Genomic DNA, 22,242 nt, shown 5'->3' on the forward strand with positions numbered 1-22,242 from the left:
GTGTACGCTTGGCTAACATAGACTTCTGATTTACGGTACACAGCAGAAGCTTCAGAGGCTGAATTAGCTCTCCTTTGGCATGCCTCTGGATAACAAGATAGTAAGTGTGGCAGTGTTTCCAAGCTGCGGACATGGGCATTTCTTCTCTGTTGCAGTAAGGAAGAGCAGAGCCCAGGGAGAGTACAACGCTAGATTCTTTGTAATAGCTTTGCCCTACACCATGGTCTAAGTGATTATGGTCAAGAGGCTACACAGTATTTTAGTTTTAGAGAATAATTACATCCAGCTGTGAGAAGGCCAGGTTCAAATTTAAATCCTTTAATTACCTGTCCCATAATTACTAACAATGAGACTTACACAAATTTTGATTTGTGAAGAAAACTTGAAAAAAGTCCACAAGAAACCCCCTCAAAGGGCACAAGTAGTCAGGTCAATGGGTCCCCTGTGGAGCAGCTCATCCATCTCTCAAGGTCGGGGGTGGTCCTCCAGCAGACAGCTTCCTCTGTGGCGCAGGCAGGTTCAGAGTGGGCCAGCGGCTTTAGAAGTCGGGCATGCCAGGCAGAGGGAAGAGAGAAGCGAAGCTCTCGACCTCCTCTCGGAGAGCCTGCACGGCCCCCTTGTATTTATCCCCTGCCAGTCTCTCCTTGAACTCCTTCAGGGTGGCTCTGACGCCAACGTCGCTCTGGATCTGCAGGGTTAGCTCTATCCCTGTGCCACAAGACACAAGTGAGTCACCCCGGGGTTACCCCACACTACACACCAGAGTGGGGCACAATGGCTGGGGGCCGAGGCACAGCTTTCATAATATCCCCCAGCTGGGGAGTGCGGCAAGGCACGAGGTTTCAATGTTCACCTCAGAAATTACTCTTGGATGTACCCACCCTTGGACAGATATCGTAGGCAGTCTAAATTTATAAACCTCTCAGACAAGGTGATTTACCTAAGTGGTTTTTGTTGTCTCCCGCCCCAGCACTCAGCCTCGGTGCAGAATTGTCTTTGGCTGGCAGGGTCTCAGCTACTCATCACAATCAGAAACTAAATATACACAATAAGATGTGGGAACTTTCAAAATTTTATTCTTACCTCTGTGAATAAAGTGGGCTACTTTTTGGAAGTCTTTTTCCAAAAGTCCACGGGACGTCAGTGCTGGGGTCCCCAGCCGCAGTCCACTGGGCCGTAGAGCACTTCTGTCACCTACAAGATAAATGGGGCTCTGTCCCTAAGCCACACTCACCACTGTGACAATAGTGCATTTTAAAGGGACATGTGGGCAAAAGAGAACTGGCCTGAGGATACTGGTTGTCTCTAGCAAGGACACTACAACTGATTCAGAAACTAAAGGTAGAACCCAAGGCACAAGAGGGCACAACCACATTTTGGCCAATCTTATTTATTTGTACACAAAGTAGTCTGATGTGTCTCTTGCTCCTAAACATGAGGTTAACATCTGTCTGGATCTGAAATGTGTCATCAATATTTTGTTAACCCACAGAGAAATGCAGCCTCTGGATTCCAGAGGCCCTCACCTCCCTCATCTAATTAATATATCATCTCCAAAGGCTCCACATCAGTCTTTTTGCTCCCTGGCAGGATCAGGGCCAAGTCCAAAGGCACAGCCAAGAGACGGCCAAGGTATGGTCCCCACCTCCACTCCAGTTGTTTTTTTTAGACTGTCTCATTCTGTTGCCCAGGCTGGAGTACAGTGGTGCATTCTCTACTCACTGCAACCTCTGCCTCCTGTCTTCACATTAATTCTCCTGCCTCAGCCTCCTGAGTAGCTGGGATTATGGGCGTGCAGCACCTTGCTCAGTTAATTTTTGTATTTTTTTTTTTTTTCTTTTTTTGAGACAGAGTTTTGCTCTGTCACCAGTCTGGAGTGCAGTGGCACGATCTCGGCTCATTGCAACCTCTGCCTCCTGGGTTCAAGTGATTCTCCTGTCCCAGCCTCCTGAGTAGCTGGGACTAAAGGCACACACCCCCACACTCAGCTAATTTTTCTATTTTTAGTAGAGACGGTACAATTCAAGATGAGATTTTAAAAATAAAAATAAAAAATAGTAGAGACGGGACTTCATCATGCCAGGATGGTCTCGATCTCTTCACCTCATAATCCGCCCACCTCATGATCTGCCCGCCTCGGCCTCCCAAAGTGTTGGGATTACAGGTATGAGCCACCGTGGCCGGACAATTTTTGTATTTTTAGTAGAGAGGGTTTCACCATTTTGGCCAGACTGGTCTCAAACTCCTGACCTCAAGTGATCGCCTGCCTTGGCCTCCCAAAGTGCTGGGATTATAGGCGTGAGCACCTTGCCCAGCCCCCGCTCCAGTTTTTATCGGAGGTCTGTATCCAGTGCCAATATCTTCATCAGCTACAACTTTGGCCAGAAGAAATGCAGATGGGAGTGGGATGAAGGAGAAGGCCAAGGATGATTCTCACCTGGGCAGGTGTTCTTGTTGCAGGCAATAGAACAGGCTTCCAGTACCTTCTCAGCCCTTCCACCATCTGTGCCTTTGGAACGGAGATCCACGAGGATCAAATGGTTGTCAGAACCACCTGGAAACAAAGTTGGACACATAGAAATGCAGGCTAATTCTATGCCATGAAGGAATCTCTCTGAGAAATGGAGGTGAGGGTGAAGGAGGCCAAAGCAGATGAGGTCAGGAAGGTGAGCACACTCACCACATAGCCTGGGATTCTAATCACCCATGAGAGATGCCCAGGCCTGAGAGTGTGAAAGGAAGGCCAGAGCACTTTTGAAAGGTGTAACTGATCATAGAGAAGAGGGCCTGACACTCCCCTGGGGAAGAGACAGCTTCCTCAGGCTGCTCCTGGCTTGTTTTCTCTAACAAGTTGCTTGGGCAATTCCCTAACATTGAAGGCTCCCTGAAGGCAGCATGAGTATTGGGCAGTGGTTCAATTTACTGTGTTGGCGGGGTAAGGCGCATGCTCACAGAGCACATTAGGTGCCAGACACTGTACTAGCCTGTGGTGGGTTTTACTACCAGGATCCTGTGAGGCTGATGATACTATCAAAATGGTAAGGTGACAACAGCAAGGCTAACAGTTTTCTGGACCTGACCCAAGGTCACACAGGAGGATTCTACCACTTTGAACCTTCATTAAGCCAGGGTATTGCCTTGTTTGCCGACAGTGCTCGGGCCTCTGCCTCTGAGCTTTATGCAGGATGCCTTTGAAGATGAGGGTGAGCTAGGGCTCCAGCTTGGCTCTGCAGCCCCACAGCTGTGCCCACCTGCTTGCAGTGTGGCTTTAGGCAGGCAGCTCAACATTGTGGAACCTCAGATCTCAGATGCTCATTTGTAACAAAAAGACCAATCATTCACAGGGCTGTCGTGAGGTTTAAGTCAGATACTGAATACAGCGTTTCTTACTTTGTCAGGCACAAAGGGGCATTCACAAGCATTATCTGCTTCAGCCGTGTGCATCAGGTCCTCAGAGGGCAGAATGACAATGACAAAGTCACCAGGGAGAGGGCAGGCCCATGCCATGAGATGCCCATGGTGTCAGAGACTATGGCCTAAACCCTCACAACTCCAAGGGTGGCTTCCAGACCAGCATCACCCAAGATGTGGTCAGAATCTGCATGACACCAGCAGGCCCAGGGGTGGTATGCACATCCAAGTTTGAGAAACAGGGACATGGCCAGGTGGGGTGGCTCACACCTGTAAGCCCAGAACTCTGGGAGGCCGAAGCGGGCAAATCACAAAGTCAGGTGTTCAAGACCAGCCTGATCAACATGGTGAAACCCCATCTCTACTAAAAATAGAAAAACTAGCCAGGCATGGTGGCACCTGCCTGTAATCCCAGCTACTCGGGAGGCTGACTCAGGAGAATTGCTTGAACCCTGGAGGCGGAGGTTGCAGTGAGCCAAGATGGTGCCACTGCACTCCAGCCTGGGCGACAGAGTGAGACTCTGTCTCAAAAAACAAAAGAGAAACAGGGACCCACAGTGGTTCCTGTTTTGGGCACCAGGAACTGGTTTTGTGAAAGACAGTTTTTCCATAGATGGCGTTGGGGGATGGTTTTAGGATGAAACTTCCACCTCAGATCATCAGGCATTAGATTCTCATAAGGATACAGGTATAATCAGAGGGGGAAAAAAGGATAGTTTCTCAAAAGAGACCCAACCTAGCCTCTAGAACTCCCTCACATGTGCAGTTCACAACAGCTCCTATGAGAACTGAATGCTGCCACTGATCTGCCAGGAGACAAAGCTCAAGCGGCAATGATCTCTCCGCCAGCTCACTTCCTGCTGTGCGGCTGGGTTCCTAACAGGCCACAAACCAGTACTCATCCGTGGCCTGGAGGTTGGGGACTCCTGAGCAAAAGCACCTGAAGGTCACAGTCCACACTAGGACTTCTTAGGCTTTATTATTTGAAGACATGGAGGATAATGGGAGAACAGAAAGTGAGGTAAAACATAAAAGCGGGTGTGGCCAGCACTACTGAGGAGACGGCGGCGGCCCGGCCTTCCCAGGACTGCTGCACACACAGGGTTCGGTGGGAGCCCCACTCCTTAGACCAGAGGGCCTGTAATCCCCATAAAGGTCAAAGGGCATGGTGCAGGGAGTGGGCGCTTGGGTAAACACACAGCAGGACCCATATTCCTGGACCACACCACTGTTAGCACAATCAGCAGCCTCGTGGGCCCAGGAATAAAGTTGCCCTTCCTCAGGAGGATCGAGTATACTGCCTGCCAAAAAAATGCCTTCTCCCCGTGGAAGCCTGCAGACTGTGAGGTGGATGGCACCCCAGCGTGGGGCCCTGACCTGAGAAGTCCATCTCATTCACAGTCCATTGGCTCCAGAATGTATAGATCCAAGCAAACATGGCTATATATAGCAAGCCAACTCCCCAGGAACATGCGGCAAACCAGGAGGCCCCACTCCCAGTGGGGAGAGCTGCACCCCCACGTAGTAAGCACAGTGCAAAGCATCACCACAGACCACAGAGTCCTGGCTCTGCCACCTACCAGGTGTGTGACCACTACAGCCCAGCCTCTCTCAGGTGAGCCTCAGGTAGTCCTGCAAAGCTGTTCTGAGGACATGCAGTCCTCAGGCTGGTGACCAATGGCAGCCACTATTCCCATCATCTGTGGCTCACCCAAAGGGGCAGCTGGCTGGCCTGAGGCAGGGGGAGGCTTTCCAGCTGGAGGTGAGGCTGACCTCCTCCCAAGGTGGTCTCCAGTCATTGCAGCTCCAGCAGCAGTGCCTGGGCCACATCCTGGGTGGAAAAACTGAGGAGCAAGCCTTAATGCAACCACAAGAACAGGGTGTCTGTACCTGTGACTATTTTGTAGCCTAGCTCCGTCAGTGCTTCAGACAGAGCCCTGCAGTTGGCCACCACCTGGTGCTGATAAACTTTAAATTCCAGGGTCATAGCTTGCTTCAGGGCCACAGCAACCCCTGGACAGGAAGAGAATGGGTCAGGAGGTTAGGATAGAATCATAGACAGACGATGAATCCAACAACATTCCTGTTTACCCTCAAGCTTCCTTGCTTTTCTTCAATGGCCCCCCTTGCTTTTGGGGTTAGGTTACATTTTCTTCCAAAATGAAACTTACTTATTTTATTTTGTTTTGTTGAGATGGAGTTTCACTCTTGTTCCCCAAGCTGGCATGATCTCTCCTCATTGCAACCTCCACCTCCCAGGTTCAAGTGATTCTTCTGCCTCAGCCTCCCAACTAGCTGGGACTACAGGTGCGTGCCACCACAGCCAGCTAATTTTTTTGGTATTTTTAGTAGAGACAGGGTTTCACCGTATTGGCAAGGCTGGTCTTTAACTCCTGACTACAAGTGATCTGCCTGCCTCAGCCTCCCAAAGTGCTGGGATTACAGGCATGAGCCACCATGCCCAGCCAAAAAATTTTATTATTTTTATATTTTTGAGACAGGGTCTCACTCTCATTGCCCAGGCTGGAGTGCAGTGGCACGATCACAGTTCACTGCAACCTTGACTTCCTGGGCTCAGATGATCCTCCCATCTGTCTCTGGAGTAGTTGGGACTACAGGTATGTTCTACTACACGTGGCTAAATTTTTTTTTTTTTTTTGAGACAGAGTCTTGCCCTGTCTCCCAGGCTGGAGTACAATGACACAATCTCAGCTCACTGCAGCCTCCACCTCCTGGAGTTCAGGTAATTCTCCTGCCTCAGCCTCCCGAGTAGCTGGGGTTACAGGTGCCTGCCACCGCACCCAGCTTATTTTTGTATTTTTTAATAGAGACGGGGTTTCGCCATGTTGGCCAGGCTGGTCTCGAACTCCCAACCTCAGCTGATTCGCCCATCGTGGCCTCCCAAAGTGCTGGGATTACAGGCGTGAACCACCACACTCAGCCAATTTTTTTTTTTTTTTTTGAGAGATGGAGTCTCACTCTGTTGCCCAGGCTGGAGTGCAGTGGTGTGATCTCGGCTCACTGCAACCTCCACCTCCCAGGTTCAAGCGATTCTCCTGCCTCAGCTTCCCAAGTAGTTGGGACTACAGGCATGCACTACCACATCCAGCTAATTTTTGAATTTTTTAGTAGAGACAGGGTTTCACTATATGTTGACCAGGCTGGTCTTGAACTGATCTCACATGATCTGCCTGCCTTGGGCTCCCAAAGTGCTGGAATTACAGGCGTGAGCCACAGTGCCCATCTATACCTGGCTAATTTTTTATATTTTTAGTAGAAATCAGGTTTCTCCATGTTGGCTGGGCTGATCTCGAACTCCTGGGCTCAAGTGACCCGCCTGCCTCAGCCTCCCAAAGTGCTGGGATTACAGGCATGAACCACCATTCCCGGCCAATATGCTTCTCTCTGAGGAACTGCTGTTGAGGTAACCTTTCCCTGAGCACGGAAGTTCTGTGCTAGCATTACCATAGCAAAGCTGTTAAGCAAGATAGATTTGAAATCCTTTTTAATCTTGGTGTGTGAAAACGATTGCTTGGCGGCCCTATGAGTTGCTGCTCTGATGTCAGATTATGCAGCTCTCTCAGATCAGAGCACAGGTAGGAGGGCAGCCTTCGTCCGACCCGCACCATTCAGACTCAGCTGGTACCTCATGTTCAGTCCTGAGGGCTGCTTCAAGGGACACAGAGAATGGAAGACAAGGAGAACCCCTGGGCCTGCATCCCGCACAGGGCCTCCAATCAGTACTTGTGAAAACAACCAGTAAGGGCAGCCGGGCACGGTGGCTCACACCTGTAATCCTAGCACTTTGGGAGGCTGAGGCAGGTGGATCATGAGGTCAAGAGATCGAGACCATCCTGGCCAACATGGTGAAACCCCATCTCTACTGAAAAAAAAAAAATACAAAAATTAGCTGGGCATGGTGGCACATGCCTGTAGTCCCAGCTAGTCGGGAGGCTGAGGCAGGAGAATTGCTTGAATCCAGGAGGCAGAGGTTGTAGTGAGCCAAGATCACGTCACTGCACTCCAGCCTGGTGCCTGGCGACACAAGGAGACTGTGTCTCAAAAACAAAACAAAAAAACCGGAAAGGGCATCCAGAACAGCTGGGCATGGGGTGATCTCTGCATCCCAGAGTTGAAGCAGCCGTGGGTGCTGAGTGTGCAGGTGTGACGGGCAAACATGAAAACACACCTGGGACTCCAACTCCTCCTACCCCTTTATGCCTAATATCTCCTGATTGCTGCTGTCCCCAGGTTCCTTAGTACTCGTGCGTCTCCTGACTGAGAAGCTCTACCTTCATCCTGAGCCCTTTAGCAGGAATGAGCTCTATCAATGTCCTTGTCCCACAAATGCAGTAGGACAACTCTGAGTCATCACAAATGTCCTAAGCTACTTGTCCAAACAAAAAAAGAACACGTCAATGAGAACCTGCTGGGCAGTCATGGAATCCGACTCAGGAGTCACTGACGTGGCACTGGTGCAGGGTGTGAGGATCACACACAGGAGCCTCCACCCCCACAGGCCGGGTCCATCAAGGGCAAAGGGGCTCATCCTGTAAGGTTTGCATCCCAATCTCTCTCACCTGTGCTTTGCCCTCTCCTAACTGTCATATTTCTTCCCTAAGAAGGCTTCACATACTTTACAAAACCTGGCCTGGCTCACAGTTTTGCCTCCAGGTGCCTGTATGCTTGGAGTGGATGCCATTCCCTCCAGTCCCTACCTTAGGCTAATCTCAACCATGCCCTATTCTTCTGTGTTAGTATCTCCTGGACAGAGACAGTCCTCCAGCTCTTCCCCCAGCATGGAAGGCCTGGTACATGATCTTGGAGGACAGGTGAGACGGGAATTAGGGGCCCCAGGATGAGCAGAAGCAGATGGTGTTTTACCAGCAATGGCATGGTTGTGGGGACCTCCCTGCAGGCCAGGGAACACAGCAGAGTTGATGAGAGACTCCAAGTTGTACAGAATCTCTTTGCCAGTCTTAGGATCCACACTTTGCACTCCTGGAGGAAGAAAAACACCAGAATGGGATCATATGGGCTGTCCCTCTGTTTGTTTTTTTTTTTTCTTTTTTTTTTTTTTTGAGACGGAGTTTCGCTCTTGTTACCCAGGCTGGAGTGCAATGGCACGAGCTCGGCTCACCGCAACCTCCGTCTCCTGGGTTCAGGCAATTCTCCTGCCTCAGCCTCCTGAGTAGCTGGGATTATAGGCACACACCACCATGCCCAGCTAATTTTTTTTTTGTATTTTTAGTAGAGACGGGGTTTCACCATGTTGACCAGGATGGTCTTGATCTCTTGACCTCGTGATCCACCCGCCTCAGCCTCCCAAAGTGCTGGGATTACAGGCTTGAGCCACCGCGCCCGGCTCCTCTGTTTTTTTTTTAAGGCTCAAACCCAGACTGGCCAGGGAAGTATCGAGCACAGGCCTGGCCTTTACTCCTGGCATGGAGAACTGGTTTGTAACACAGCAGAGCAAAGGGGACCCTTGCCACCTAAGGGCAGACCAGCATGCTTATTCTTTGGAAATGAAGACATCATGGATGACTCTGGCTGGAATGCTGGTTTCAGCACCTCAGCTGTCCACCTGCCTCCTCTGATGGCATCTCTTCTTAACAACACAACTATAACAAGGCTTTAAAAATGAAAGGACAGAAATTTCCCTCCACTAATGTTGTAACCAAGAATTAGGGCCGGGCGCGGTGGCTCAAGCCTGTAATCCCAGCACTTTGGGAGGCCGAGGCGGGTGGATCAAGAGGTCGAGAGATCGAGACCATCCTGGTCAACATGGTGAAACCCCGTCTCTACTAAAAATACAAAAAACTAGCTGGGCGTGGTGGCGCGTGCCTGTAATCCCCGCTACTTAGGAGGCTGAGGCAGGAGAATTGCCTGAGCCCAGGAGGCGGAGGTTGCGGTGAGCCGAGATGGCGCCATTGCACTCCAGCCTGGGTAACAAGAGCGAAACTCCGCCTCAAAAAAAAAAAAAAAAAGAATTTGCCCTGGACATACTTCCTTAAAGAAATGTTAATGTGAGGCTAGGCGCAGTGGCTCATGCCTATAATCCCAGCTCTTTGGGGGGCAGAGGTGGGCGGATCACGAGATCAAGAGAACGAGACCATCCTGACCAATACGCTGAAACCTTGTCTCTAATAAAAATGAAAAAATTAGCTGGGCGTGGTGGCACATGCCTGTAGTCCCAGCTACTCGGGAGGCTGAGGCAAAAAGAATCGCTTGAACCACTGGGCACAGTGGCTCACGCCTGTAATCCCAGCACTTTGGGAGGCTGAGGCAGGCGGATCACAAGGTCAGGAGACCAAGACCATCCTGGCTAATACGGTGAAACCCCGTCTCTACTAAAAATACAAAAAATTAGCTGGGCATGGTGACACATACCTGTAGTCCCAGCTACTTGGGAGTCTAAGGCAGGAGAATTGCTTTAACCTGCCAAGTGGAGGTTGCAGTGAGCCGGGATTGCACCACTGCACTCTAGCCTGGGCGACAGAGTGAGACTTCATCTCAAAAAAAGAGAAATGTCCATGTGGCCAGGTGCGGCAGCTCACACCTGTAATCCCAGCACTTTGTGAAGCTGAGGCAGGTGGATCAGCTGAGGTCAGGAGTTCAAGACCAGCCTGGCAACACGGTGAAACCCCATCTCTACTAATAATACAAAAATTAACTGGGCATGGTGGTGGGCACCTGTAATTCCAGCTACTTGGAAGGCTGAGGCAGGAGAATTGCTTGAACCTGGGAGGCGGAGGTTGCAGTGAGCAGAGATTGCACCATTGCACTCCACCCCAGGTGACGAGTGAAAAAAAAAAGAAAGAAAAAGAGAAAAAAGGAATGTCCATGTCATCCCAGCACTTTGGGAGGCAGAGGCAAGATCACTTGAACCCAGGAGATTGAGTCCAGCCTGAGCAACAAAGGGAGACCCCAAGTCCACAAAAAAAATATAAAAATAAGCAAGGCATGGAGGCACGCACCTATGGTCCTAGCTACATGGGAGGGTGAGGTGGAAGGATTGCTTGGGCCCAGGAAGCTGAAGCTGCAGAGGGCTTTGATTGTACCACTGCACTATAGCCTGAGTGATAGAGTGAGACCCTGTCCCCAAAAATAAAATTTAAAGCATCCCCAAGATGACTGCGTTGGAGACAATGCTCATCTGGCTACATATGGAGAATAAGGTTCCTTTCTGAGAAAAAGTTAACCATCAATAATAGCTACTATTCAGTAATAATCAGTAACAATTAACATCAATTTGGAGCTTTTAGTGAGCCAAGAACTGCTCTGATCACTTTACATAAATTCATTTAATCCTCAAAACAACAGTCCAAAGGGACAGGTACGATTATTACAGTCCTCACTCTGGTGAGGAAATGAGGCGCGGAGAGGCTGCACAACTAGCCCAAGGTCACACAGTGAGTGTGCGGCAGAGCCAGTATTTGCTCTGATAGGCTGGCTCCAGAGTCCCTCAGCACTGGGTGAAATGAATCACATCAACACACAGTAGGGGAAAAAACAAATGAAACAAATGTCTCCTGGGCAGGTGGGGAATGGCTACCTGCCTCAGAAACATCAGCACAGCTAAAAACGGTCCTCAGAGGAGCAGAGAGGCAACAGGGTGTTGAGAAGCTGTGGGGTCATGTGGCTGTGTCTCGTTCTAGCCAGGGGCTGGGCAAGGAAACCCTGCATCGGGTTAAGAGTAATGTAGTCACCAGAGGGCTGGTGTGTCTGCTGATGCAAGGTTGGCACGTCAGTTCTCACCACAGGCTAAATGATGACCTGACCACTAACAGGCTTTCCCGGGTATGGAAATTCGAAAATAAGGGGAATGCCTAGGGGCAAATTATAAGGTGATGGAAAGAAAAACCTTCACTAAAATGCTATTCATGTATACATCCATGTCTTCTAGTTTGACTACTGTGAGTCTTTCTCTTTGAGAAGCATGATGGACCACTGTAAGTTCACCGGAATAATGCAGCCTTGTGAGGCCTCCGAGTAGCCCCCGGCCAGCCATGTATCCTCCTTTCATTCAAATGCCTGCCTCTTGAGGGGAAGATTAGTTGAGCAAAAGGACATTGGCAACCGGCATCATCCTAACGCATGGTGGTTGCTGATCCCCTTCCTGTGCTCCTAAGACCTGGATGCATAAAGGTGAAGCAGGAGCTGTGGCTGAGGGCTTCCTTCTGGATCCTTTCTGCAAAGCCTGTCACCCCTCCTTCCTAAGCAGCTCTTTAAGGGACAGAGATCTTAAAATCTTCGAAGGATCCCGGACCAGAGTTTTTCCCAGCTCCCTCAACCGAATCTGAACCCCCACAGGAGAAATGTAAACCACGGTACCCGTCTGTACCCAACACTTGGGAGCACACCTTTCCTGTAGAAGATCATGCCAGCTCGGCAGCCTCGCAGGGTCTTGTGAGTGGTGGTGGTCACCACGTGGCAGTGTTCAAATGGGGAGGGCACCACGCCAGCCACCACCAGCCCGCTGATGTGTGCCATGTCTGCCATGAGATATGCCCCATTCTCATCTGCAATCTTGCGCAGGCGGGCATAGTCCAGGTTTCGGGAGTAGCAGCTGGTTCCTGAGACAGGAAAGGTGACACAGTTGCATCAGAGATGTCCATGGGCCAGCTGAGTCGGCTTCACAGAGTGGCCCCTAGATACATGGATCTGAAAGCCCAGATTTCTTCCCCTAAAATCTCAGAGCAAAAATGGAGAATGCCCTCAAAAAGCATCTCTGTTAAGCAAACACTCTGACTCTTCAACATCTTGGTGGTTGAGATGGCTCCAACTACTACTGCCAACCCAGTCAGGGCCTAACATTTCTAGATGCCTCTCTGAGAACAGTCTCAGATCTTAATCCACATAGCACAAAAAGCAGCAAACACACATCTGTATCCTGAAAGAAACTAATCTATGTGGACCCCAGAAACTCAGTTATTCAGGGCAGAAACTAGCAGTGGGCTCAACAGGATGGGAACATCTTTACATCCTCATTCTGTAAGAGGCACCAAGCTACTGGTGAACAAGGTCATTTTCCACGCCATGCGTCACCTGCGATGATCAGCTTCGGGTGGAAGAGGCGGGCGTTCTCCTCCAGCTGGTCATAGTTGATGTAGCCAGTGTCTGGGTTCACCTGCGGAATGTCAGGTAGACAGGTTCAGGCTGCTTCCTCCAGCCGCACCTGCCTCCTTCCTCTCGATTGAACTTGCTCCACCCGCCAAGACAAGAGGAACAATGTCCTATATGAGGACTTGAGGGTGAGACAGGATATTGATGTGTTCAGACTGCTCAACCAGGTACAGCTCACAGACCCAGGAGGCCCCGAGGAGTCCCAGGGTTTTAGTGAGCCCTGCTGCTGGGGCACTAACCCCTGAGAAGGAACCAAAAAGCACTCGAAGAATGAAACAGAAGCAAGAGGACCACACGATGCAGACCAAAACAGTTACCTTCAGGAACAAGGCCAAAATGCCTGCTCATATCACTTCTATTCCAAGTATAATGAGGCAAGAAAAAGAAACAAAAGGCGTAACAATTAGAAAAGAAGAAATTTTAAACCTGACATGACACACAGACAACACAGTGTACCTAGAAAATTAAGATGCTAGGGGTAAACTGTTAAAATAAGCAAATTTAGAAAGGTCACTGGATATAGCACTGAAAAAACAGTAAGTATATAAAAGCAAGGAAGACAGAAAATGAAATTTAAATAACATTATATTAGCATCAAAAACCGTAAAAGGAAAGACATACCAGACCTCTACATAAAACATCATTGCTTTGTGTATTTCTTTTTTTTTGAGATGGAGTCTCGCTCTGTCACCTAGGCTGGAGTGCAGAAGTGCAATCTTGGCTCATTGGAACCTCTCCCTCCGGGGTTCTCCTGCCTCAGCCTCCCAAGCAGCTGGGACTACAGGCGCTTGCCACCACACCTGGCTAATTTTTGTATTTTTAGTACAGACGGGGTTTCACTATGTTGGCCAAGCTGGTCTCAAACTCCTAACCTTGTGATCCGCCCACCTTGGCCCCCCCCAAAATGCTGGAATTACAGGTGTGAGCCACCGCGCCCAGATGCTTTGTATATTTTGTGTCATAAAATGCCTGGCAAATTATAATAATTAAGCAGCATGCATTTGTGGAAGGGCAGAGCATCTGGCTTAACAGAAGAGAGCCTAGAAGCAGAAGCACACATGACATAGGTCATCAGATCCATGCCAATGGTGATGCCGCAGTGCAGTGGGGAGAGGATGTCCTTTTCAATCAATGGCACTAGGTCAACTGGGCATCCATTTCAACAAAAATGTTATCTGGATGCCCACCTCACCCACATAAAGAAATCAATTCCAGATTCAGCAATCCCACTTCTAAATATATATCCTAAGAACCTGAAATCAGTATGTCAAAGAGACGTGTGCACTCCCATGTTCACTGCAGCACTATGCACAATAGCCAAGTTACGGAATAAACCCACGTCTATCAGCAGAAGAATGGACAAAGAAATGTGACACATACACACGTGTATACACACACATACACATATATATACACAAATACACAAGCTCGACTGCCTCCAGTAGGAAACTGTGTTTGGGATCAAACTCACCATATAGTGAGACTCACGCCTTTTAGGGGTCTCACACGGGAATGTTCCCCACATACACACACACATAAAATGTAATTAATCAGCCCGAAAAAAGAAATTCTGTCATTTGCAACAACACAAATGAACTTGGACGCTAAGTGAAATATGCCAGGCTCAGAAAGACAAATACTGCATGATCTCACTCCTTTTTTTTTTTTAAAGATGGGGTTTCGCCATGATGGCCAGGCTGGTCTTGAACTCCTGACCTCAGGTGATCCACCCACCTTGGCCTCCTAAAGTGCTAGGATTACAGGCGTGAGCCACCGTGCCCGGCCTGATCTCATTTCTTTTTTAAGAGAGTCTCACTCTGTTGCCCAGGCTGGAGTGCACTGGCACAATCTCGGCTCACTGCAACCTCCACCTGCTGGGCTCAAGAGATTCTCCTACTCAGGGGTAGCTGGGACCACAGGCAGTGACACCATGCCCAGATAATTTTTGTATTTTTTATAGAGACGGGGTTTTACTATGTTGGCCAGGCTGGTCTCGAACTCCTGACCTCAGCTGATTCATCCACCTCAGCCTCCCAAAGTGCTAGAATTACAGGCGTGAACCACCGCACCCAGCAGTTCGATTGTTTTAGATTTCACAGAGAAGTGAGATCACACTGTGGGGCATTGGCTCATGCCTGTAATCTCAGCACTTTGGGAAGCCAAGGTGGGAAGATCACTTGAGTACAGGAGTTCAAGACCAGCCTGGCCAACAGGGTGAAACCCCATTTCTACTAGAAAAAAAAATACAAAAAATTAGCTGGGCACTTGTAATCCCAGCTACTCAAGAGGCTGAGGCAGAATTGCTTGAACCCAGGAAGCAGAGGTTATAGTGAGCTGAGATTACACCACTGCACTCCAGCCTGGGTGACAGAGTGAGACTCTATCTCAAATAATAATAATAATAATAAATAAACAAATAAAACAATCAGACTCTCAGAAGCAGAATGTGGTTACCAGTCACTGGAGGATGGTGGACAATGGAAACATACTGAGCAAAGGGTACAAAGTTGCAGTTAGGAAGAAAAATAATAAATATTTAAGTAGTGGGATATTAATTGATTCAATAATCCCACACTGTGTGTGTGTGTATATATATATCATAATATCACTGTGCATCTAATAATGATATATAATTTGTTAAAAAAAAAAAAAGAGTTCGGGCACGGTGGCTCACACCTGTAATTCCAGCACTTTGGGAGGCCGAAGTGGGCGGATCACCTGAGATCAGGAGTTTAAGATCAGCCTGACCAACATAGTGAAACCCCATCTCTACTAAAAATACAAAAAATTAGCTGGTCATGGTGGCATGCACCTGTACTCCAGCTACTCAGGAGGCTGAGGCAGGAGAATTGCTTGAACCTGGAGGGCAGAAGTTGCAATGAGCTGAGATCATGCCACTGCACTCCAGCCTGGGCGACAGAGCAAGACTCCGTCTCAGAAAAAAAATCAATTCCAGATAGATTGTAGATCTCAACATAAAATTTAAAATACTTGATTTTTCTTTTTTGGCAACACAAATCTTAGGAAGTTCATTTTATTAAACGTCTATTAAAACATACGGGTTAGCCAGGCATGGTGGTTCATGTCTGTAATCCAGCACTTTGGGAGGCCTTGGGGGTGGATCACCTGAGATCAGTTGTCGGAGACCAGCCTGGCCAACATGGTGAAACCCCGCCTCTACTAAAAACACAAAATTAGGCTGGGCACAATGGCTCACATAATCCCAGCACTTTGCAAGGCCGAGGCAGGCAGATCACAAGATCAGGAGATCAAGACCATCCTAGCTAACACAGTGAAACCCCATCTCTACTAAAAATACAAAAAATTAGCCAGGCTTGGTGGCATGCACCTGTAATTCCAGCTACTCGGGAGTCTGAGGCAGGAGAATCACTTGAACACGGGAGGTGGAGGGTGCAGTGAACTGAGATCACACCACTGCACTCCAGCCTAGGTGACAGAGGGAGATTCCATCTCAAAAAAAGAAAAAAAAAAGCACTTACAATCCAACCCAACTACAGAAGCTTCCCACAAGGTTTCAGGAACCAAGACCTCATCTAGAAATTCAAGCTGAAAGATGATTTGTGGTTTTGCTTTCTGTGTTTTGCTTTAAGGGTGTGGTTCTTTCTCAGCCACCTGAACTTGGCAAAGAAACTGTTATCCTGATGACCTATCAACAGCTTCCAGGAGTGGCCAACTTGGGCAAAAAACAAAGAAAAAAAAAAAAAAGAAATATCAACAGCTGACCTCCAGTAAAAAATGGACATAATTCACTGGGTACGGTGGCTCGTGCCTATAATCCTAGCTCTTAGGGAGGCAGAGATGGGAGGAGAGCTTGAGTACAGGAGTTCAAGACCCACCTGGGCAATACAGCAAGAAGGCCCTGTTCTCCACAAAAAGGAAAAAAAAAAAAGAGATTTTTTTAAAAATGGACATAATTCTAAAAACTTTTGTGCAGCCACAATTACAAAAAAAAAAAAAAGAAAGAAAAAATCTGTGCTGCTTTCTCCTTTTTTAATTTAATGGGTTCCCAAATGTTTTTCTTTTTTTTTCTTTTGTTTCTCTCTCTTTTTTTTTCCCCACCGCGAGACGGAGTCTCGCTCTGTCACCCAGGCTGGAGTGCAATGGCACAATCTCTGTGCACTGCAACCTCTGCCTTCCAGGTTCAAGCGATTCTCCTGCCTCAGTCTCTGGAGTAGCTGGGATTACAGGCACCCACCACCAAGCCTGGCTAATTTTTTTTTTATTTTTAGTAGAGATGGGGTTTCATCATGTTGGCCAGGCTGGTCTCAAACTCCTGACCTTGTGATCCATCCACTTTGGCCTCCCAAAGTGCTGGGATTACAGGTCTGAGCCACCCCGCCCAGCCATTATTTTCATTTTTTTAATCTTGGAAATGAGACAACAGAACAACTCCTAGAAGAATTCACAGGCATTTATAATAAACTGCAGATGGGATGCACAGTGCACAGAGGATAAGGAAGGAGGCCCCAGCAGTCTCTTAGGACCAGGGACAGGGAGGAATTCTCTAGTCACCATGGAATGGGCCCAAAACACAAAATAGAAGGTTAGTGTTGCTGTTGCCCTAGCCTGGCCCTGCCTAAGGCTCTTGCCATGGAGGTGGGTAGGGGCCAAAGGTGGAGGCAGGTAGTCTAGGGAAGGCGGAGCAGGGCAGTGGCCCTAGTATACCCCTTGACCTCCCACCCTGCAGCCCGGTGGGGTGGAGGTGAGCTGCCTCTGGCTGCTGGTATATGCTGATGAGGTCTGTCTCCTCCTCTTGTCCACTGAGGGCAGGACTCAAAGCATCCCCCAGCGGGTGAGCTGCACCTCCTGCTACCCCAGCTGGCCAGGGTCCCAGGCCCCACCTCTCCATGGCCATCCTGAGGTGGGTCCCCTCACTGCACCAATAGGACTGCAGCCTGCACAATGCACATCAAAGACAGGTGGTGGCTGGAGGGAACTGGGCACAGGACCCAGATTCTTTTTTTTTTTTCTGGAGACAAAGTCTCACTGTGTCACCCAGGCTGGAGTGCACTGGTGCAATCTCAGCTCATGCAACCTCCACCTCCCAGGTCCAAGTGATTCTCCCAAGTGCTTCTCCTGCCCCAGCCTCCTGAGTAGCTGGGACTACAGGCATGTGCCACCACACCCAGCTAATTTTTGTATTTTTAGTAGAGACAGGGTTTCACCATGTTGGCCATGCTGGTCTCGAACTTGACCTTGAATGATCTGCCCAAGTGCTGGGCCTCCCAAAGTGCTGGTATTACAGGAGTGAGCCACTGCATCGGCTAGGACCCAGCTTATGGATACTCAGAATAGACTCTTCAGGAAAGAGCATGAGGCTACCCAAGCCATCCACTAAGGGCCTAGAAAAAAAGTCAGGAAATTCTCTCTGCCACAGTCTCAATAATAAAGCAGAGAAACCCACTTTTATGCTCTAAGTCCAAAGGCAAAGTGGTTTGTTTTTTTTCTGAGACGGTTTTTTGTTTTTTTGTTTTGGCACTAGTAACACCAGTTTAATCTGTTTTTAAACACTTTATTCACATTGAAAACTCCCTAAGTATAATTTCTTTCTCTCCACTGCTTCTAAAACAGCTCAAGAAACCTTTTGCTTGCTTTCTGAGGGTTGATTCTTTTCATTAAAATTAGTTTCAGTGTTTTTTCAAGCTAGTTTGTTTTTTTTTTTTAAACAGAAAAACACACACAAACACCTGTAACTTTAGAAATGCTGAGCTTTGGGCTGGGCTTGGTGGCTCACGCCCATAATCCCAGCACTCCGGGACATCGAGGCGGGCAGATCACCCGAGGTCAGGAGTTCAAGACTAGCCTCGTCTCTACCAAACATACAAAAACTAGCTGGGCGTGGTGATGGGTGTCTGCAGTCCCAGCCACCCGGGAGGCTGCGCAGGAGAACCACCCCATACCCAGGACAGGGGAGGACGCAGAGAGCTGAGATCGCACCACTGCACTCCAGCCTGGGTCACAGAGTGAAACTCCGTCCCAAAACAAAACAAAACAAAACAAAAAAAGAAATGCTGAGGTTTTTTTTTTGAGACAGTCTCTGCCACCCAGACTGGAGTACAGTGGTGCGATCTTGGCTCACTGCAACCTCCGCCTCCCGGGTTCAAGCAATCTCCTGCCTCAGCCTCCCAACGGGCTGGAACTACAGGTACGTGCCATTAACAGACAGGGTTTTGCCATGTTGGCCAGGCTGATCTCGAACTCCTGACCTCAGGTGATCCATCTGCCTTAGCCTCCCAAAGTGCTGGGATTACAGGCATGAGCCACCCTTCCCAGCCAAGACAAAGTATTTTATTACTATTGTGACATGTTTCAAAATCTGGCTTCAAGGCCAGCCTTGGCCAATAAGGAGCCCTGTGACTACAAACACCTAGGCATTCTGTAAAAAGAAATGACTGCAAAAAAGAGCACCTGTGCAATCACCAGCACTGAGACAAAGACTGAGTATACACAGAACTACGGACAGCACGCACCTAAGACCATGAAATGCCAGTCAAGCAGAAAGATGTGCTGCTACCTTTTTTCATGGTAACAAACATAAAACTAAGCAGGATTGGCACATTTAATAATAAAACATGAAAAGAAGGTTCCTGGACACTAGAAAGAATTCCCAACACTGGACACTAAAAGAATAAGCAAATTACCTCTCCTATCATCCTTCATCTTTATAGACAAATTACCATGCCTGAAGGAGCCTATGCATCTTACATATATTTTTGACCCAACTGTTTATATAGACAGGGTCCCCTGCAAAACAAATATTTGCCTGGGGCCCTGCACACCCTAGAGGCAGCCCGTGGCACTGGTTCTGATGGTGCTGGTTCTGGCGCTGCACTGGCGGTGTATCAGGTATGTACAGTGGGGTGGCAGTGTGGCAATGGGATGTATATCTGAGCTGTACAGGTGCTCCTCAATTTACATAACAGTCTTATGTTCCGATAAACTCATCACTAAGCTGAAAATATCATAAAGTCAAAAATGCACGTAATACATCTCACCTATGGAACATCACAACCTAGCCTGGCCTACCTTAAACATGCTCAGAACACTGGCGGTACCCTACACTGGGCAAAATAGTCAAACACAAAGCTTATTTTATAATACGGTGTTGACTATCTCATGCAATCCACTGAATACTGTACTGAAAGTGAAAAGCAGAATGGCTACATGGGGGCTTGAAGCTCAGCTGCGGAACTCACGCCACTTTTGCACTATCCCAAAGTTGAAAGTCCTAAACCAAACCACTGTCTGCTCCTCTGTAGCCATTACACACAGGCAGGGGCTGGTCCTAACGTGGCCAAGGAGGACTGTGGCTGTGGATGGCACGGAGCTGCTGGTGTTGGCTGGAGCTGAAGACGTTACCACGCCTGTAGTTACTGCATCCTTGTGCTGCTGCTGGCCCACGAGGGCTCCAAGCAGAGATGTCACCAGGCGAGGGCAGAGCTGTGGACGTGGTGGCTGTTGCTGGGTCCAGCTGTAGCTGACCTGGCTGCTGTTCCCCGGCGTTGTTCCCACAGCTCCAGCAGTTCCCAGCAGTTGTCACTGCCCTGCTGCATCTGAACTCTCCTCAGTAGTTGCCTCCCTCACTGGTTCCCCTGTGGCCTCAGCTCAGACCCTTGTTTCTCCATCCCAGCTGCCCCAGCAGGTCCTGAAAGCCTGAGGAGTCCCCACAGCAGGGAAATGAAAAATGGTGCAAGGTGGGGACTTCCTATGGTGCCACATAAACAGAACTTATCCCTACAGGCACAGCCAAGCATCACAGGTTTTCCAAGGAAAGGAAAGCTACGGACCTTACCTTATAGGGCATAGATTCAAAGAAGATGGACGTGGCGGAGATTTTCTTCTTGTCTGTCATGAACCCATGGGTCAGGTGGCCGCCATCCGGCAGGTCCAGGCCCATGATGCGCCCATGGGGTTCCACCAGGGCAGTGTACACGGCGAAGTTTGCAGGGGAGCCTGAAACAAGTGGACCAGAGGAGACATGATTATTTCTAACCTAGGGACCAAGTGGCATCCAGGACCTTGGCCACTAAGCCTTCACCCAGGAGTGGTGGGAACAGGCTTCGTGCCTTCCCTGAGCTCCAGGAGGTGCCCCTGCACCACCAGCCTTGAGAGGGGAAGTTCAGAGAGAGGACACTGCCTAGGAGCGGGTGCAGAGCTGGGAGTGGGAGGGCAATGCAGAGGGATGCATGTACCCAGGAGGGCTTGGCTTCTCTTTAATTTATGGTAGTCCTTCTTAGGACTCCTCTTGGTGCATGTGAGCCCTGGGGAATGCACATGAAGGGGCTGCACCAGCCCATCTTGATGAGACAGACAATCACCTGAGTAGGGCTGGACGTTGACCCCCCAGCATTGTGGGTCCAGCTTATAGGCCTGGAGGGCTCGCTTCTGACAGAGGGTCTCCAGCTCATCAATAAACTCAGTCCCGCCATAGTATCTGTGGGAGGAGAGCAGAAGACTTAGATCCACTCAGACCCAGAAACTCTGTGCTTCACAGAGGCCAAAGCAGCTTAGGGGTGGGACAGTGACACTAAAGTGGAGGGAAGTAATGAAAAGCGCTTGTTAACATGCAGATGCTGAAGCCAGCACGATCACGTGTTCTACCAATGCCCTTGGAATCTAGACTCAGGAGACAAAACCAGCTGTGCAACTTGGAGCAGTATCTCATCTATAAAAAGAGGGGGTTTTGGTCGGGCAAGGTGGCTCACACCTATAATCCCAGCACTTTGGGCAGCTAAGGCAGGAGCATGGCTTGAGCCCAGGAGTTTGAGACCAGCCTGGGCAACATAGTGATACCCACACCTCTACAAAAAATTTGAAAAATTCACCAGGTATGGTGGTGTGTGCCCATAGTCCCAGCTACTAAAGAGGCTGAGGAGGGAGGATTCACTTGGGCCCAGGAGGTAAAGGCTGCAGTGAGCTGTGATCACGCCACTGCACTCCAGCCTGGGTGATAGTCCAGGGTGAGACCCTGTTTCAAAGGAAAAAAAAAGGGAAAGAAATCCTATCATATGCTATTAATATAACAGGGATGAGCCTGAGGACATTACACTAAGTGAAACAAACCAGTCACCAAAAGACAAACCCTGTATGATTCAACTTTTATGAGGTCCCTAAAGGAGTCAAGTTCATAGAGGCAGAAAGTAGAATGGTGGCTGCCAGGGGATGGGGGACCAAGGACTGGAGAGTTTGTTTGGTTTTGACTTTTTGCATTTCTAAAGAAATTTTATTTTCCATTTAATGATTGTGTATCAAAGTTTATCATATATTTATGCTTTTTATTATCTATTATTATTTCTCATATTGATAATATCTGAAGTACTAAAAATTACTGGGTTCAAGCCAGTAATTTTTTTTTTTTTTTGAGACGGAGTTTCGCTCTTGTTACCCAGGCTGGAGTGCAATGGCACGATCTCGGCTCACCGCAACCTCCGCCTCCTGAGTTCAGGCAATTCTCCTGCCTCAGCCTCCTGAGTAGCTGGGATTACAGGCACGCGCCGCCATGCCCAGCTAATTTTTTCTATTTTTAGTAGAGACGGGGTTTCACCATGTTGACCAGGATGGTCTCGATCTCTTGACCTCGTGATCCACCCGCCTCGGCCTCCCAAAGTGCTGGGATTACAGGCTTGAGCCACTGCGCCCAGCCAAGCCAGTAATTTTTAACTCTTAGACCCTGTGATCACTTCC

At 48.9% G+C, this 22,242-nt stretch overlaps 1 protein-coding gene across 1 annotated transcript in view; it reads right to left on the minus strand.

Moving 5' to 3' along the window:
- Positions 1 to 302: 302 nt before the first annotated feature.
- The window catches only part of SHMT1 (serine hydroxymethyltransferase 1), a 42,527-nt gene continuing 20,587 nt past the window's right edge, over positions 303 to 22,242 (minus strand). Inside the window, exons 4-12 of the mRNA XM_003929276.4 lie at positions 20,877 to 20,992; positions 20,351 to 20,511; positions 12,460 to 12,541; positions 11,775 to 11,987; positions 8,296 to 8,412; positions 5,302 to 5,424; positions 2,438 to 2,554; positions 1,084 to 1,194; positions 303 to 708 (exon numbers count right to left, since the gene is read on the minus strand). Of these exons, the coding sequence (XP_003929325.1) occupies positions 539 to 708; positions 1,084 to 1,194; positions 2,438 to 2,554; positions 5,302 to 5,424; positions 8,296 to 8,412; positions 11,775 to 11,987; positions 12,460 to 12,541; positions 20,351 to 20,511; positions 20,877 to 20,992 (1,210 nt within the window). The 3' untranslated portion in view covers positions 303 to 538. The remainder of the gene's footprint in view (positions 709 to 1,083; positions 1,195 to 2,437; positions 2,555 to 5,301; positions 5,425 to 8,295; positions 8,413 to 11,774; positions 11,988 to 12,459; positions 12,542 to 20,350; positions 20,512 to 20,876; positions 20,993 to 22,242) is intronic.

This window comes from Saimiri boliviensis, chromosome 17 (assembly GCF_048565385.1).
Source record: "Saimiri boliviensis isolate mSaiBol1 chromosome 17, mSaiBol1.pri, whole genome shotgun sequence".
Classification (NCBI taxonomy): Eukaryota; Metazoa; Chordata; class Mammalia; order Primates; family Cebidae; genus Saimiri; species Saimiri boliviensis.